Source organism: Capsicum annuum, chromosome 3 (genome assembly GCF_002878395.1).
Source record: "Capsicum annuum cultivar UCD-10X-F1 chromosome 3, UCD10Xv1.1, whole genome shotgun sequence".
NCBI lineage: Eukaryota > Viridiplantae > Streptophyta > Magnoliopsida > Solanales > Solanaceae > Capsicum > Capsicum annuum.
In genome coordinates this window covers 96,649,350-96,664,556 of record NC_061113.1, presented here as the reverse complement: position 1 = coordinate 96,664,556, position 15,207 = coordinate 96,649,350, and the positions used below count along the sequence as shown (strand labels likewise).

The 15,207-nt window shown below is 38.4% G+C and overlaps 1 protein-coding gene across 2 annotated transcripts in view; it reads right to left on the bottom strand.

Annotated features, from left to right (window-relative positions):
* Window positions 1–15,207, bottom strand: part of LOC107863650 — a 41,834-nt gene that overhangs the window by 11,661 nt on the left and 14,966 nt on the right. For both annotated transcript variants that reach the window (XM_016709678.2, XM_016709677.2), the window contains one exon: window positions 7,482–7,574. In XM_016709678.2, the coding sequence (XP_016565164.1) occupies window positions 7,482–7,574 (93 nt within the window). The remainder of the gene's footprint in view (window positions 1–7,481; window positions 7,575–15,207) is intronic.

The following is a 15,207-nucleotide window of genomic DNA, read 5'->3' as shown; positions in this document are numbered from 1 at the left end:
TCAACTACTTCCAACCACTTTCCATGTTTTGGGGACCATGTTTTAGGGAAATAGTACAAGAAAGTCAAGTCTTCAATTTTTAAATTTGAAAGAGTATTTCAAGACTTGTTTCCCTCCTAAACCAATTCCCACCAATTCCAAATCACAAATTGATCAAAACTTTCAAATTTGGAAAAATAAAATTTGTTAAAGACTGCAATCAATACGTGGCTGCCACGTCACTAATTACTGTTCACACGAGAATTTTAGGCTCAAATTTTGGTTTCTTAGTTTCTAATCTTTGTTTCTTAGCTGCATTTTGTTGATTCTATTGCTAATTAACAAACTAGTAATTGTCTATTAGGTTGTAAGTTAGTTTTAGGTCCGTTTAATTCGTGTCTACGTTTCTTTGCGGGCTTTTATCTTTTTGAAATTCATTGTAGCTTCTTGATTCAAGTACGTACATATTTGTTTTGAGTCGTTGCCAACAAAAATCTATTCCGACCTTAAGCCGCAATTGGGACCAAGTAACCTCATTGGAGTATAAATGGTGTACCAATACTTGTGAGATCATTTGAGTGATACTTGGAAAAGTGTGAGCTTGAGAGTTTGTGAGGTTGATTTTTGCTAACCTTAACTTGTTGTTTGTGTTGTGTTTAGCATTTCTTTGTTAAGTACCATGGCTTCGGGTGAAGGTAGTCCAAGGACTTCGGGAGAGGAAATATGGATGGTGTACCAATACTTGTGAGATCATTTGAGTGATACTTGTAAAAGTGTGAGCTTGAGAGTTTGTGAGGTTGATTTTTGCTAACCTTAACTTGTTGTTTGTGTTGTGTGTAGCATTTCTTTGTTAAATACCATGGCTTCGGGTGAAGGTAGTCCAAGACTTTAGGAGAGGAAATATGGATGACTTGATAGCAGCCATAATGGGGTAAAACATGATCTTAGTAGTCGAATGGAGAAGATAGAGGGACGGATAGAAGGGACGGAAGGTTCTTTCTCAAGGAGAATGGATACCTTAGAAGTCCGTCTAGTGTCCAACCATTCAAGTCCTAAAAACTACCATACCTCATCCAGTGGACATGCTACCAACGCCTCCCCTACTATAACTCCGGATACACTTCACCAAATGTTCAACCCACCTAGACAAGTCCATGAGCCCGTCAACCAAATCCCTACTTATCCAAATAACCGAAACCAAGTCCACCAAGAAGCTCCACAAAACCGAGACCACCTTGAAATGCCGAAAGCACCACTAAACCGAAACCAACCTATCCAAATTGATGATGTGGAGCGTGAGTGTTCTTATGGAGGTGAGGAGTTAGATAAAGTGACTTTCTTTGCGGGATTTGTGTGCAATAGAAGAGGAGCTTATGGCGAAGGGCATAAGGGCCGAGGGGGAAGGTTTGGTCCGGCTCCTCATGGTAGAGGCAACTTGGGACACCGACCTCATGTTCAAGAAGGTCTAGGGGACCAAGGAGGCAATGTGGGTAGAGACACAGGTCTCAACTCCATCAAGATCACTCTTCCTACTTTCAAGGGAACTAGTGACTCCTCAATCTATCTTGATTGGGAGTTGCAATATAATCGGAATTTCCAACTCAATGAGTTAACTTCCCAAAAGAAAGCCACGCATGCCATTGCTCAATTTGAAGGATATGCATCTACTTGGTGGGAGACAAAGCGGTTGCAAAGAGCAAGGAATAGCAATCTTGACCTTCCGAATCGGGATGAATTGAAAGCTCTTATGAGAGAGATATGTCACAGAGAGGTACAAACAAAAGCAATTAACAAGGCTCTACAATTTAAAGCAAGGAGATAGAAGTGTAGAGGAGTATTATGATGAGTTTCAAAACTTGATCCTTCGCCTTGATATTGTTAAACCTCCAAATCATTGCCTAGCTGGGTTCAAAGGTGGCTTGTGCTATGAAGTTGTTTCTCAACTAGTTGTCCTCAAGTTTGACCGAATTAAGGACCTTGTTGAAGCGGTCATTGAAGTTGAAAGAAACAATTATGCCAAGAAGACCTTCGGATAGAACAAGCCTAAAGACTCATACAATTCCTTAGATGAGGCCGATTGATGGGACCATCCAAAGCTATCCACCACGGCTTGAAGGTAACCCATCTTCTACTCCTAATCCTAAAGGTATTGTTTGTTTTAAATGTCAAGGTTGGGGTCACAAAGCTAGTGAGTGCCCAAACCGAAGGAACATTGTGTTGGTGGAGGGTGATCCTTACTTTGTTAGGGGTAAAGTGACAATAAATGATATTCGTGAGGAAATCCCTCAAAAGGAGGATGACAATGATGATGAAGCCAAGATGGTAGTGGAAGAAGAAAATGTTAGTGTGCCTTGCGGGTTGATAATGAAAGCTCCTCATGAAGATGTTTGGCCTGAAAAAGGAGAGGTCTTGAACTTTAACCTCATGATGAAGAAGAACCCGGATGTTGGAGGTGATGCATTTCGGGTTCAAGAGGAAGAACTTGGTACCCAAAACCAAGCACTTGTTATTCACCATATTCGGCACTAGCATTGTGCCAAGTTCCAAGCCAAGAGCAAGCTCTGGTTTTCGCTCCAAAGGTATGTTCCAAGCCTCTCTTGTTTCTCGTCACACTTATGTGGGTAGACAAATTGTTTCTTCTTTAGGGTATTCGGGTTTTTGTGATTGGAAGGGTATCCTATTCCCTAAGACTCTTCGGCTTATGAAGTGTGTGTAACTTTGGTTTTATACTATAGTTGATTATGCTAACATTAACCCTCATGCCATGAGGAATGTGTGTTTTCTTGTGTACCCTATTGTTTTGCAAGGTTCGGATCCGAGGTCGAATCCTTTTCAAGAAGGGGAGGATGATACAAATCAAAGAGGCATCTTAGCTCTCAAGGACATGATTGGAAGTCAATACGTAAAGACTCGAGCTCGGGTGGCTGCCCAACCAAGAGAACAAGCTTTGAAGTGTGGAGAACAAGTCCCAACACTCCAAAGCCGTCCATATGTACACTCCAAGGCCGCCCCTTTGTAAAGGTTCATTAAGGGCCTTTTGGTCATTTTGTATAATAAGCTTAACCTAGACTATAAATAGAACATATTAGGTCTTTAGTCCACAACTTTGATGAATATTGTGAGAATACTCTTTGGGTGTTAATGCAAGTGTGGATATCACTAGTGTTGGTACAAGTAGAAACGGTGGTTGCTTGGAATTTCGGTTCCCTTAAGGTCTCCGTAAGAGCTTGGTGTTACTTGTGTGAATCTTTGGGTCTTTGTGTTTGATACACACTTATGTGAATCTTTGGGTCTTTGTGTTTGATACACACTTAGGTTCATAGTGTTTATACATTTGTATGTCAAGTTATCTATCTATCTATCCATTTTATTATTGTTAGTGCTCACCCTCGGCTTGTGTGTGTGAGAACCTGAGAGCTTGTTGTGTAGTTGTAATCTATTTGTTAGTTTGTTGGTTGGTTGAATTAGGTGTTGAAAACCTTGATATCTTGTTGTTCTTGTTCTTGTAGTATTGTTGTGGAAGCCGAGACAAGGTCTCATTTGGTCCTCGGTTTACCTTGTTGTTTGTGGACTGTTTTTATGTCATTTTAGTGCCTTCCGTAGCTTGATTGGTATAAGTTTTCCTAACCTTAACTTGTTTGTTGCTTTTGTTTTTGTTTTAGTATTTATTTGCTAGGTACTATGGCATCGGAAAAGGTAACCATGGGAGCTTTGATGGCCGCCATAATGAGTGTTAATAGCCGGTTGGAATCTCTTGAAGGAAGAATGGAAGGAATGGGAAACTCTCTTTCAAAGAGGTTGCATAACATGATAGAGCATCCAAGTTTTCCCAAATCCACCCTTTCCAATCCACCAAATTCTCAAGCTCCCTTGAGTGGACATGCTCCAAATGAACTTCAAGGTAATCAAACTAACTCTTGCACTTTAGTAAATGAGGCTAGTAGCCAACTAAGTGTGAAAGATAGTTTATCTTTTAAGTGAGCCTAATGTCTCTTTTACTTCATGATGATAATGTACAACTTGAAAGCGTAGATACACTAGTTGACCCTTATGATGACAAATTGACTCTTCTAGTAAGATCAATTGGTGTCCACTAAGTGTTGAAGCCTTTGTGATGAGTGACGGTACATTGTCTTATGGAAATGATATGGACCAACTTGTGTGTGAACCTAGCCCATCACTTAGGAATGTTTGTGAAATGTTTAAAGGACCTCGTGAATGGTGATGTTGAGAATGTTGGTCGATTGAATAGGAATGACCCTCTAATTGCCTTTGTTGATGATCATGCTAGTATAGAGGGTACAAATGATTGTATTGGTGTTTATCTTGGGGAAAAGAAGTGTTTTCTAAACCCATGTCCATGGACACTCCACCCATTTGATCTCGAAGATTATTTGGAATATGGTGGTTCTTCTCCACTCCACTTGGTGCTTGGAAAAGAAGACAAGCCAACCATGGGTGATGTTGATGTCTTTCAAACAATGGTTGGGAATGACTTGAATGTGCATGGAATGTATGGCCTTCCTATTTCGGATGGCAAGTCTAATTGTTGTTCCAAGAAGAATCTATGGTTTCCACTTGATAAACAACTCTTGTTCTTTGTTTCTTGTCACACTTATGTGGATAGACAAATTGATTCTTTCTTGGAAGGGTGTTCGGGTTTTTGTGATTGGAAGGGTATTCTACTCCCTAAAGACCCCTTGCTTTTACCCTTAGTTGTTCCAACATGTGATGATTTGCTTGATAATTTTGTTAATGGGACTAACTTAGGAGAATTTCTTGGTGCTCTCCGTAGCAACTCCTTTGCACTTTGAATGTTGACTTTTCTTCCAATATTTTGAAGGATGCTTGGTTATATGTGAAGTGTGTGCAACCTTGGCATGATGCTATGATTGATTGTACTAACCCTAACCCTCATGCCATGAGGATGTTGTGCTTGTTTTTCCTTTCTTTGGTTTTGCAAGGTGTAGATTCGAGGTTGAATCCTTTACAAAAAAGGGAGGATGATACGAGTCAAATGGCCATCTTAGCTTTCGATGACACCATTGGAGGCCAACACGTAAAGACTCAAGCTTGAGGGCTACCTAACCGAGAGAACAAGTGTTGAAGTGTGAAGAAGAGCTTCATTACACTCCAATGCCGCCCCTCATTAAGGGCCTTTTTGTCATTACTTTGGAGCATAAGAGGCGCCTATGGAGAGTAGTACTTCACTAAGGGTCTTTTGGTCATTTTATTATGTAATAGTTTAGCCTAAGACTTTAAATATCTCTTATTAGGTTCATTTTCAGCAACTTTGATGATATTTTGAGAGAATAATCTTATGACTGTTTTGCAAGTTAGAATCACTTGTGACAAACGTGGAATCGTTTGTGTTGGTTACTTGTTTAGAAACGTGGGTTGCTTGGGGATTCCGATTCCCTTGAGGTTCACGTAAGAGCTTGGTGTTTGTTTCTACAAAACTTAGGGGTCTTAGGGTTTGATACACCCTTAGGTTCTTATTTCTTTGTGGATTCTTATGTCAAGTTAACTATCTTTCCTTTATTGTATGTTTTGAGTTTGATTCTTGTTATTGTGTTCTCGGCTTCATCTTAGTGTTCTCTTCTCATTTCGGTTTTCTTAGTTAGTCTTGTATCAAGGTGGTTGTTGAAACGCCACTTTATGGGATTATACTGGTATGTAGTTGTTGAATTCTGAATAGATTAAGAAATAAAAATATTTTTCATTTTATTAGAAAAAAAAAGAAATTTATCATTTATCTTAATGAAAATTAATGATGAGATAATTATAATCTTATATATTCGACCTATATTGTCATTGTAAAAAGAAAATGGGGTTATTTTATTTTAATTGATATTACAAAATTAAGAAAACAAATACTTCGCACATTTTTAAGGTAAAGGGATTATAAAAGAAAAGAAATAAGACAAAGGTTCTTTAAAAATAATATTTTATCAGAAACAAATGTGTTTAAAAATAAAAGAAATAATATGTTTATTAGGAAAAGGGCATTTTAGAACCAAAAGCAATAACAGGGCTTTTCTGAACCATATTATTAGTAACAGAGGTGTTTTTGGACCAAACTATTAACATCAGGAGATTTTTTAGACCAGGCTATTATCACAGAGCATTTTTGTTCAATTTCACGTAGTCTAAGAGCATTTTTTTGACCCTTCTCCAATTTATTTAATTAGAAATAGTAGTTATTCAATGAAGTTGCCGATTCGTTCAACTAGCTAAATACGCATCTGCTATTGGGGTGTGTACTAAGCCAAGTAAAAGTATTCCGCAATTATGTATCCGCCAACCAAGCCAACAAATTCCAACACAAACTGGACTAGTCATAGTATATTCTAATCTTTGCAGATATTTTCACATTCCTTTAGATTTGCTGCGGACTCTTTTCTAGAAATAAGAACACAAATTCTAAGGACATTTGGTATTACGTAACTCTTTGAGCTAGGACTAAACTCTCTCATGTGCACTAGTTAATTTATAAACTTACCTCGAAGATCCTCATTCTTGGGACCTTGGATCTTGAATGCGAAACCTTAGTAGCTCAATAAGTACATGGATTTACTTGTAGCCACAGAGAAGTTAATCACAGAAGCATTTCTTACTGACCATTCGAAAAGTAATGCACGACTAAAAAAGATCTGGACTATGCTAAGCACCAATCCCATCAGTTCAACCCAAGCCATAGTCAAACTTATAACAGCTTCCTTGCACCATTCCCATCAGTTCAACCCAAGCCATAGTCAAACTTATAACAGCTTCCTTGCAGAGAACCATCTTAAAATACGGAGCTCCGTAACTGTTCCCTACCCAATGTTATCAGAAGCAAAAAGCGCAAAAAAGCTCTAGGGTCCATGGGGGCTCTAAGCGCAAACCGCAAATAAAGCATGGGCTTTAACGAAAACAGGCGCAAATGGTGAAAAATACACATACATATGTCTAGTCCAAGACTAATGATTATAAGCATGCGCTTTAACGAAAAACGGAGCAAATAGTTAAGAATACAAATATATATGTCTAGTCCAAGACCAATGATTATAAGCATAAATTACAAAGTATATGAACAAAGAAATTGAAAATAAAAAATATGATAAAGTGCTATCTCAATTGTTTAGTGTCTCCTCTTCAAAGGAGATTTATTGACAAGGGAAAGTATTCTTAGAACCTTGATGATGACACTAAAGCGCACATTAAGCGAGGCAAAGCACTCAACATATTTGTGCCTCGCTTCAGGGCTTAAGCGCGCTTAAAGCTCGCCTTTGCCAACACTAGCCCTACCTGGCTTGGGGTTTCCTTTTTCCCTCCTAAATGAAACTTCCATGTCCATGTTACAACAATCAGACACGCAAGACTGTATTTTAGCATTTAAAAAGTTCCTATGACCATTCCGCAAATTATAAAAAATTGAAAAAAAATCATATATACCACTATAAGCATTTCAAAGGAATGTGAATTCCGCTATAAATAATCTAATTTGGCTCATGAATGACCTGAAAAAACTGTTCAGCGAATCCATTGACACTCTCAAACAGTGCCTGCCTTGAGTTAAGCTTCCTATATCTTCTTGAGTAGAAGTTTGATTTCTGCAACAATAGCTGGCAATCAATATAACAATATTCCTAAAACATCATAAACGAAGCATTGCACTGTAACTAAAGAGTAGGATTTTATATGCTTATTAGAACCTTTACTTTGTACTTGTTTTAAAAGAAATTTTTTTTTTTGAAATAGAACTTCGAAGAAACTTGTTTTAGAAGACAAATTATTGATGGGGTGTTTGGATTGGTTATTTTTAAGTAGTGTACAAGCTAAAAGTCATAAAAATGGGAATACCCAACTTTTGGCTTTTAGTTATTTTTGTACTTTTTCAGCCTAAAAAATAGTACTTAAAAACACTTTTTTGTCATTCCCAAACACCTCAAAAAATAAAAAAAAGCATAAAAGCCAAAAACTACTTAAAATAATAAGCCAATCCAAACACCCTTTGAGTATTGGGATGAAACAGATACAGATGGAACAAAATGGATATTGAAAAATCGTGCAACACACGTAGTTAGGGGACAAGTACTAGTTTTATTGCATCAGAATCATTAAATTTAGGTAATACTCCCATATATTGCATCATTTAATGATTCTGATGCAATAAAACTAGTATTACCCCATAAAATCTATAGACTAAGACTAGGGGTGTTCACAGTTTGGTTAAAAGCTGATCCAAAATAAAATCGAACGAAACCAATTTTTATTTGATTTTGGCTTTGTTAGGATTTATGTTTGAAAACCCCAGTATTATTTGGTTTCATTTTACTAAAAAAATACAAAGAAAAAATCAAACCACGATAATCCAAGAAAATTATAGCTACCACGATAAAAGGATTATAACGGATCTAAGTTGGAAAGGGATGGAAAATTCTTTTCTAATTGTAGGGAAAAAATAGAAGAGAAAAATACCATTATTTCTCTTCGAACCGAACCAAATCGATGAATTGAATTATACTTGATTTGGTTTTAGTAATTAAATAATGACAAAAATGGTTTGATTTTGGTTTTAACGAAAAAAACTGACCCAAAAAAAACATGAACATCCTTAACTAACACAAGCAAACATCACTCAGCACCAGGAAAAAAAAAAATTCTAGCTTCTATACACCTAGAGAAACTGCATCATATAGTTTGAAACTCTGTGATCCCAACAGAATGAGCTATATTGCATAGTTTAATCACAAGATGAGCACAATTTTTTGCCAATTAGGAACATGAACAGATCTGTCGTCTGACTTCCATAAACAAGCTTCATTTTCAATCTATGAGCTTCAATCAACTCAAAGCCTATATTCCCAATTAAGACAATATTTATTAGACTTAGGTAAACTCCACCCAGAAAACTAAGTTTCCTAAAGCCAAAAGTCTCCACAAGCAGAGGGCAAAGAATTATTGCCATTCTCTTTGGTCTAGTATAAAATAAAGCTTCATGTCATGTAGCTGATTTTCAGCTTCAGTGTACTCGGACGATTGCGAAAGCTACTCGGTAGCAACAAAACATGTAGACAGAACACCGTTCAGTAGAATTTTGTTATGCACTTTGACATTGGTATATGATGAAAAAAATGGGTACGTATGGATCGGCAAAACAAAGTATTTACGGGATAAACTCCTACTAGAGTATCACGTCATTCACTCCATCCATCAAACAAGACTTTTTGCCCCTCAACTTGATCATTAACTATTTGATAAATGTATTTCACATTTGGGATTAAAATAACCAATTACAAGAGAAGACGAGACAATTCACATTTACTTTAAAAACAACGACCAATTATGTTGTATAGGACAAAACCGGTCAAAAACTTGCATCTCTAGAAGATAAAAATAGTGGAAATAGGGATGTTGAGATGAATGTAAGGGAATAATAGGAGAGACAGAATTAAGAATAAAGATATCCCCAATGAGGTGGGAATAGTCTCCGTAGGGGATGGGATGAGGGAAGCAAGGCTGAGATGGTTCAAGAGAGATGTACAAATGTCCTGATAAGGAATGCGAGAGATTGACTATGGTGAGTATGAGAGGAAGAAGTAGGTTGAAGAAGTATGGGGAGAGGCGATTGGACTGGATATGACACACTTGTAGCTTACCGAGGAGTAGGTTGAAGAAGTATAGGGAGAGGCGATTGGACTGGATATGACACACTTGTAGCTTACCGAGGACATAACCCTAGATTAAAACATATGGAGGTTGAGTATTAGGGTTGAAACTTAGCAGGTAGTCGAGCATTGTCTAATTTTCTTATCAGTGTTGTTATTATTACTTTCCTACTAACTTATTCTTTGATTTTGGTAGTACTTGTTGTTCCCTTTGCTTCAGTTATCATATTGTATTTTCTGTGATACAATCCGGGTGAGCTCAAGACCCTTCACTAAAAGCCAAGTTCGGGAACTTCAAGCGCTCCAACGAGTTTTTGTTGAATATAGATGAATAGTTCTCCTTTGAGAGAGAGTTTAGTGAGCTTGTGTTGAACTTTGGCTTAGAAACGTGTGGACTTGAGGGCGTTCAACCACTCTTGATCACCGTAGGAGTTAGGTGTGACTAGGAAGGAGATTGTAATTAGGGGTTTTAGGGTTCATATATCCTATTGTTCTTAATTCTTTCTTCTCGTTTGTGTCTAACTATATCTATCTTTGATCTATCTTCATTATATCTTTAGTTTCCGCACTTAAATCTTAGTTTTCGTAGTTAGCCGCATGTCATTTGGTAGCAGAGCAACACTTAGAATCATTCTAACGATTCTAACGATTCTAGTCTTGGTTAGGTATCAAGAAATTCGAAAATCAAAAAAGAAAAAAGAAAAAAAATAGTTTGAGTTTTAAGTCATTCTTGAAGTTTCAATACTAGATTTAGCTTCATCTAGTATTTTGAGTCGGAACTTGAGTTAAAGGAGTGGCATAAAGAAATTGAAGAGAAAACCCACCATTGTTTTGAAACTTGAAGAAAAGAGAAAATGGATTTTTAGATCTACAAGCTTTGGTGTGGAATTGAGAGTTATGGTTGGTAGGAAAGTGTTCCTTACGTTGAAGGGAACCTACGATTAAAATTTCAGCGCATTTGGAGCAAAGATGCAATAGTTGAAAAATTTTGGTGTTCATAGTGTTCTTGAAGACCTTAAAATCTTCAAGAGACAAATTCATCTCAAAGTTGTTGTTTGATCCGAGAAAGAGAAAGGAAAAGTAAGCAAAAGTGTCGGTCTAAAAGCATATCCAAAGGGTCCAAGGAATATTCCAAAAGAGAGGCAAAGACGACCCATAAGTAGGACATTTTTGACCATATTCGAGCTGGGCTGACGCACTCTGCACCCAAGGTGCGCCTGACCTGCTAAAGCAGGTCAAACCAGTACCTTCTGCACCCAAGGTGTGCCTGAGGTGCGCCCAATCTACTCTAGCTTGTCCAAAACGCATCTCAAGCCTCCCAAACTCATTTTTGCTCTAGTTCAATCCATCTAGTTTCATTTCTTGATTCTTGAATTCATATTTTGATTCTTAAACTACTCAACAACTAGTAATTCACCTACTAAGTTAGTTGATTAGTTCTAGAGTCCGAAAGAAATTCTTTCGTCGTCCCACTTCTTTCAAGCTTTTCTCGTTTGTCGTTAGTTCGTGATCCAAGTTCATACGCATTTATTTCAGCCTTTCAAACAAGAATCCAATCCGATCAAGGGTAGCATTTGACACCTCGACTACCACCCAGAGTATAAGCCATCCTTCAACATTTGCTACCCAAGTGTGAGGCCTACAAAGGTGTGTAGAGTTGTGAGGTTATTTCTCTAACGCTAACATGTCTGTTGTTGTGATTAGTGTCTATTCTAATAGGTACTATGGCGCTGGAAGATGACATTCCTAGTTCGTCACGAGAAATGAACATGGAAGCTATAATGGTGACCATCTTGAGTATGAAACAAGAACTAGGTGAGGTTTGAAGTCAAGTGACGGTATTGGGTGGAAGGACGGATAACATGGAAGGGCGTCAACACTCCAACCAAGCCACCTCTTGAAACGTCCATACATCTTCTAGCGGAGATGCTTAAAACACTTCCGCTAACATCACCTCGGAAACACTTCACCATGTTTAATGTTTAATCCACCAAGACTGACACAAGATCCTACTAACCACTACCTACCCACAAAATCAAATACCCCAGCCTCCACCAAACCAAAATCACCCATTCCAAGTACCCCATAACCACAACCAACCCACCCAAGTCGAAGAAAAAGGGAGGGAGGAACCTCAAGCAGAGTTTGGAGTTTTCGATGAAGAGGATGTATGGGTGAACATGAGGGATAGGCCAATGGGTCAAGGAGGTCATAGAGGTCGAGGAGGAAGATTTGGTCTGATGCCTTGTGGGAGAGAAAACTTGGGATATTGACCCCAAGGGCAAGGGCATGATCAATGGAACCAACAACGTAATAAGGATCGAGATATGCGTATCAATTCAATCAAGATTAGTCTTCCTACCTTCAAAGGCGAAAGTGCTCCCGAGGCTTATCTAACGTGAGAGTTCGCCTGTGAAAGGATCTTCCAAGTCAATGATCTCACCGATAAGAAGAAGAGTTGCTATGTCACAGCCCACTTTAAGGGGTTTGCCAATACATGGTGGGATTATGCCAAGAGGTTTGGAAATGTGTTGAATGAGGGACAACCACCCCCATGGGATGAATTGAAAGGACTCATGAGACTAAAGTACTTGTCGGAAAGGTATAGACACGAGTTACTTGCCAAGCTATACAACTTGAGGCAAGGAAACAATAGTGTCCTATCAACAACTGATTTTGAAGCTCGAGTATCATGAGAACATGCAACATGCCATCATACGCTTCAAGGTTGGATTGAAACAAAGAGATCTCCTTATCAATGACTATCCACAAGTTTGAAACCTTAGAAAAAATCTTCCAAACGGCCTTGAAAATTGAAAGGGATCTCAAAGAAAGGACATCTTTCAAACCCAAAGGGTACTATCTACCAACCCTTCGGGTAAGAACAAAAAGGTAGCTCAATCTTCGTCAGGGTGGAACAAGAACAAGGACTGCAACACGTCCTATGAAAGATGCTCGTAGAGAAGACCACTCCAAAGTACCCACCAAGGAATGAAGGTAACAAATATCCTACTCCTAATTCTAAAGGTTTTCAATGTTTTAAAATGCTAAGGATGGGGAAATAAGCAAGAGACAACTGGAGAAATATGATCCTAAGGGAAGAAAGGTTGTATTACCTCAAAGAAGAGGTAGGGTTGGAGGATGAGAATGATGAAAAAGCCCAAGATGGAGAGGGGCCCGAAGAAGATGAGCAAGTAAAGAAAGATAATGAGGATGCTTGGCCTCAAGATGGAGAGTTTGAGGTTCCAAACTTTGTCGCGAGACGAGCAATGATTAGTAAGACAATATATGATCCTAGTCAAAGGGAGAATCTATTCTATACTAAGTGTCTCAAGGAGAATGTATGCTCCTTGGTCATTGATAGTGAGAGTTGTGCTAATGTGGCTAGTATAGTTAATTTCTTGAAGTTGCCCATAACCAAACATGCCACACTGTACAAGCTTCAATGGTTAAATGAATATGGAGAGTTGAAGGTGGCTAGACAAGTAGTGATTCGATTCAAGGTCGAAATTTATCATGATGAGGTGCTTTGTGATGTGATACCCATGCAAGTTTATCATATCTTGCTTGGGAGGTCATGGCAATACGATCGTTCAATCATGGAGGACCAATCGATATTCTTTTGAGTTGAATGATTGAAAATTCACTCTCCGTCCAGTTTCACCATCTCAAGTGAATGAGGTTCACCAAAGAATGAGAGAATTAAAAGAGAAGGGTAAGAAATAAGGTGAGGGAGAAGTCCAAACCAAGGAGAAAAATGACGAAGAGGAGGTTGAAAGAGAAGAGTCCCATGGTGATGTTGGCTAGGAAATTGATGACAGAGCACCCATGCTCCTCCTAGCCCATGCTTTGCATACTAAACACTCTACTTTTCCTATTCCCCATTCTATTTCTCTTGTTTTTGCAGGAATTTGATACCCCAGGGATTACCCCCACTTTGGGAAATTGAGCATCAAATTGATTGTGTCGGGTTCTTAATTGCCCAACAAACCGGCTTATCGAAGCAATCCATCGGACACTAAAGAGCTCCAAAGGCAAGTTGAGGAACTCCTCAACAAACGATACATCAAAGAGAGCATGAGTCTATGTGCAGTCCCGATGTTGCTAGTGCCAAAGAAAGATAGGATGTGGTGTATGTGTGTTGATTGTCGAGGTATCAACAAGATAACAGAAAGGTATCGCCATCCTATTCCTAGATTAGATGATATGTTGGATGAATTGAATAGTTCTTGTGTGTTTTCAAAAGTTGATCTTAGGAGTGGATATCATCAAATCTGAATGAATCCCGGTGATGAACGAAAAACCGCCTTCAAGACCAAATTTGGTCTCTATGAATGGATGGTTATGCTATTTGGGCTCACCAATGCTCCTAGGACCTTTATGCGGTTAATGAATCATGTTGGAAAATTTAGTCACTTTTGGAGGTCATTGTGGGGTAGGCTTGGCGCCAAATTCCTTTTCGCAACGTCTTGCCACCCACAAATCAATGGGCAAATGGAAGTGGTAAATAGAACCTTGGGTTCTATGTTAGGTATCTTAGATAAACGAAAAATGTCCTCTTGGGAGAGCCACCTACCTTTAGTTGAATTTGCTTATAATCGTGTTATCCATTCGACTACTGGTATGACTCCCTTTGAATATGTTTATGGTTTCAAACTACCCACCACTTTGGATCTCACTCCTTTATCTAGCGATGTTGTGATTAGCTTAGATGGGAACAAGAGGGCGGAAGCCATGAAGAAGATGAATGAGAAAGTAAGGATTCGCCTAGAGAAAAAGAACCAAAAGGTGTCCAAAAGAGTAAACAAAGGACAAAAGTGACTTGTACTTGAACAGAGTGATTGGGTGTGGGTGCACCTCCAGAAAGATAGGTTTCCAACCAAAAGAAAAGCCAAACTGATGCCTCGAGGTGATGGCCCATTTCAAGTACTTGAGAGGATAAACGACAATGCCTAAAAGATTGACCTTCTTCCGGAATATGAAGTGCACAATACGTTCAATGTGTGTGGTCTTTCACTCTTTGACATGATAGAAGACGATCACCCCTTGAATTTGAGGTCAAACTCTTCTAAAGATAGAGAGGATAATACAATCTGGGTGAGCTCAAGACCCTTTACTAGAAGCTAAGCTCGGGAACTTCAAGCGCTCCAAGGAGTTTTTGTTGAATATTGATGAATACTTCTTCTTTGAGAGAGTTTGGTGAGCTTGTGTTGAACTTTGGCTTAGAAATGTTTGGGTTTGAGGGCATTCAATCCCTTATGATCAACGTTGGAGTAATTAGGGGTTTTAGGGTTCATATATCATATTGTTCTTAATTCTTTTCTTATTTATGTCTATCTCTCTCTATCTCTCATCTATCTTCATTATATCTTTAGTTTCCGCACTTAAATCTTAGTTTTCGTAGTTAGTCGTGTATCATGTTGCTATTGTTTGATCTACATTGTTTTTTAGTATGACTTTTTCACTATTGTGTTTGTTTTACATATTTGACTTTTGATGTGTTATCTGACTTGAAAGTATATCAGAAGCAGCCCATAAGACTCCTTAAAATTTTGATCATTTTATTTTTGACTCC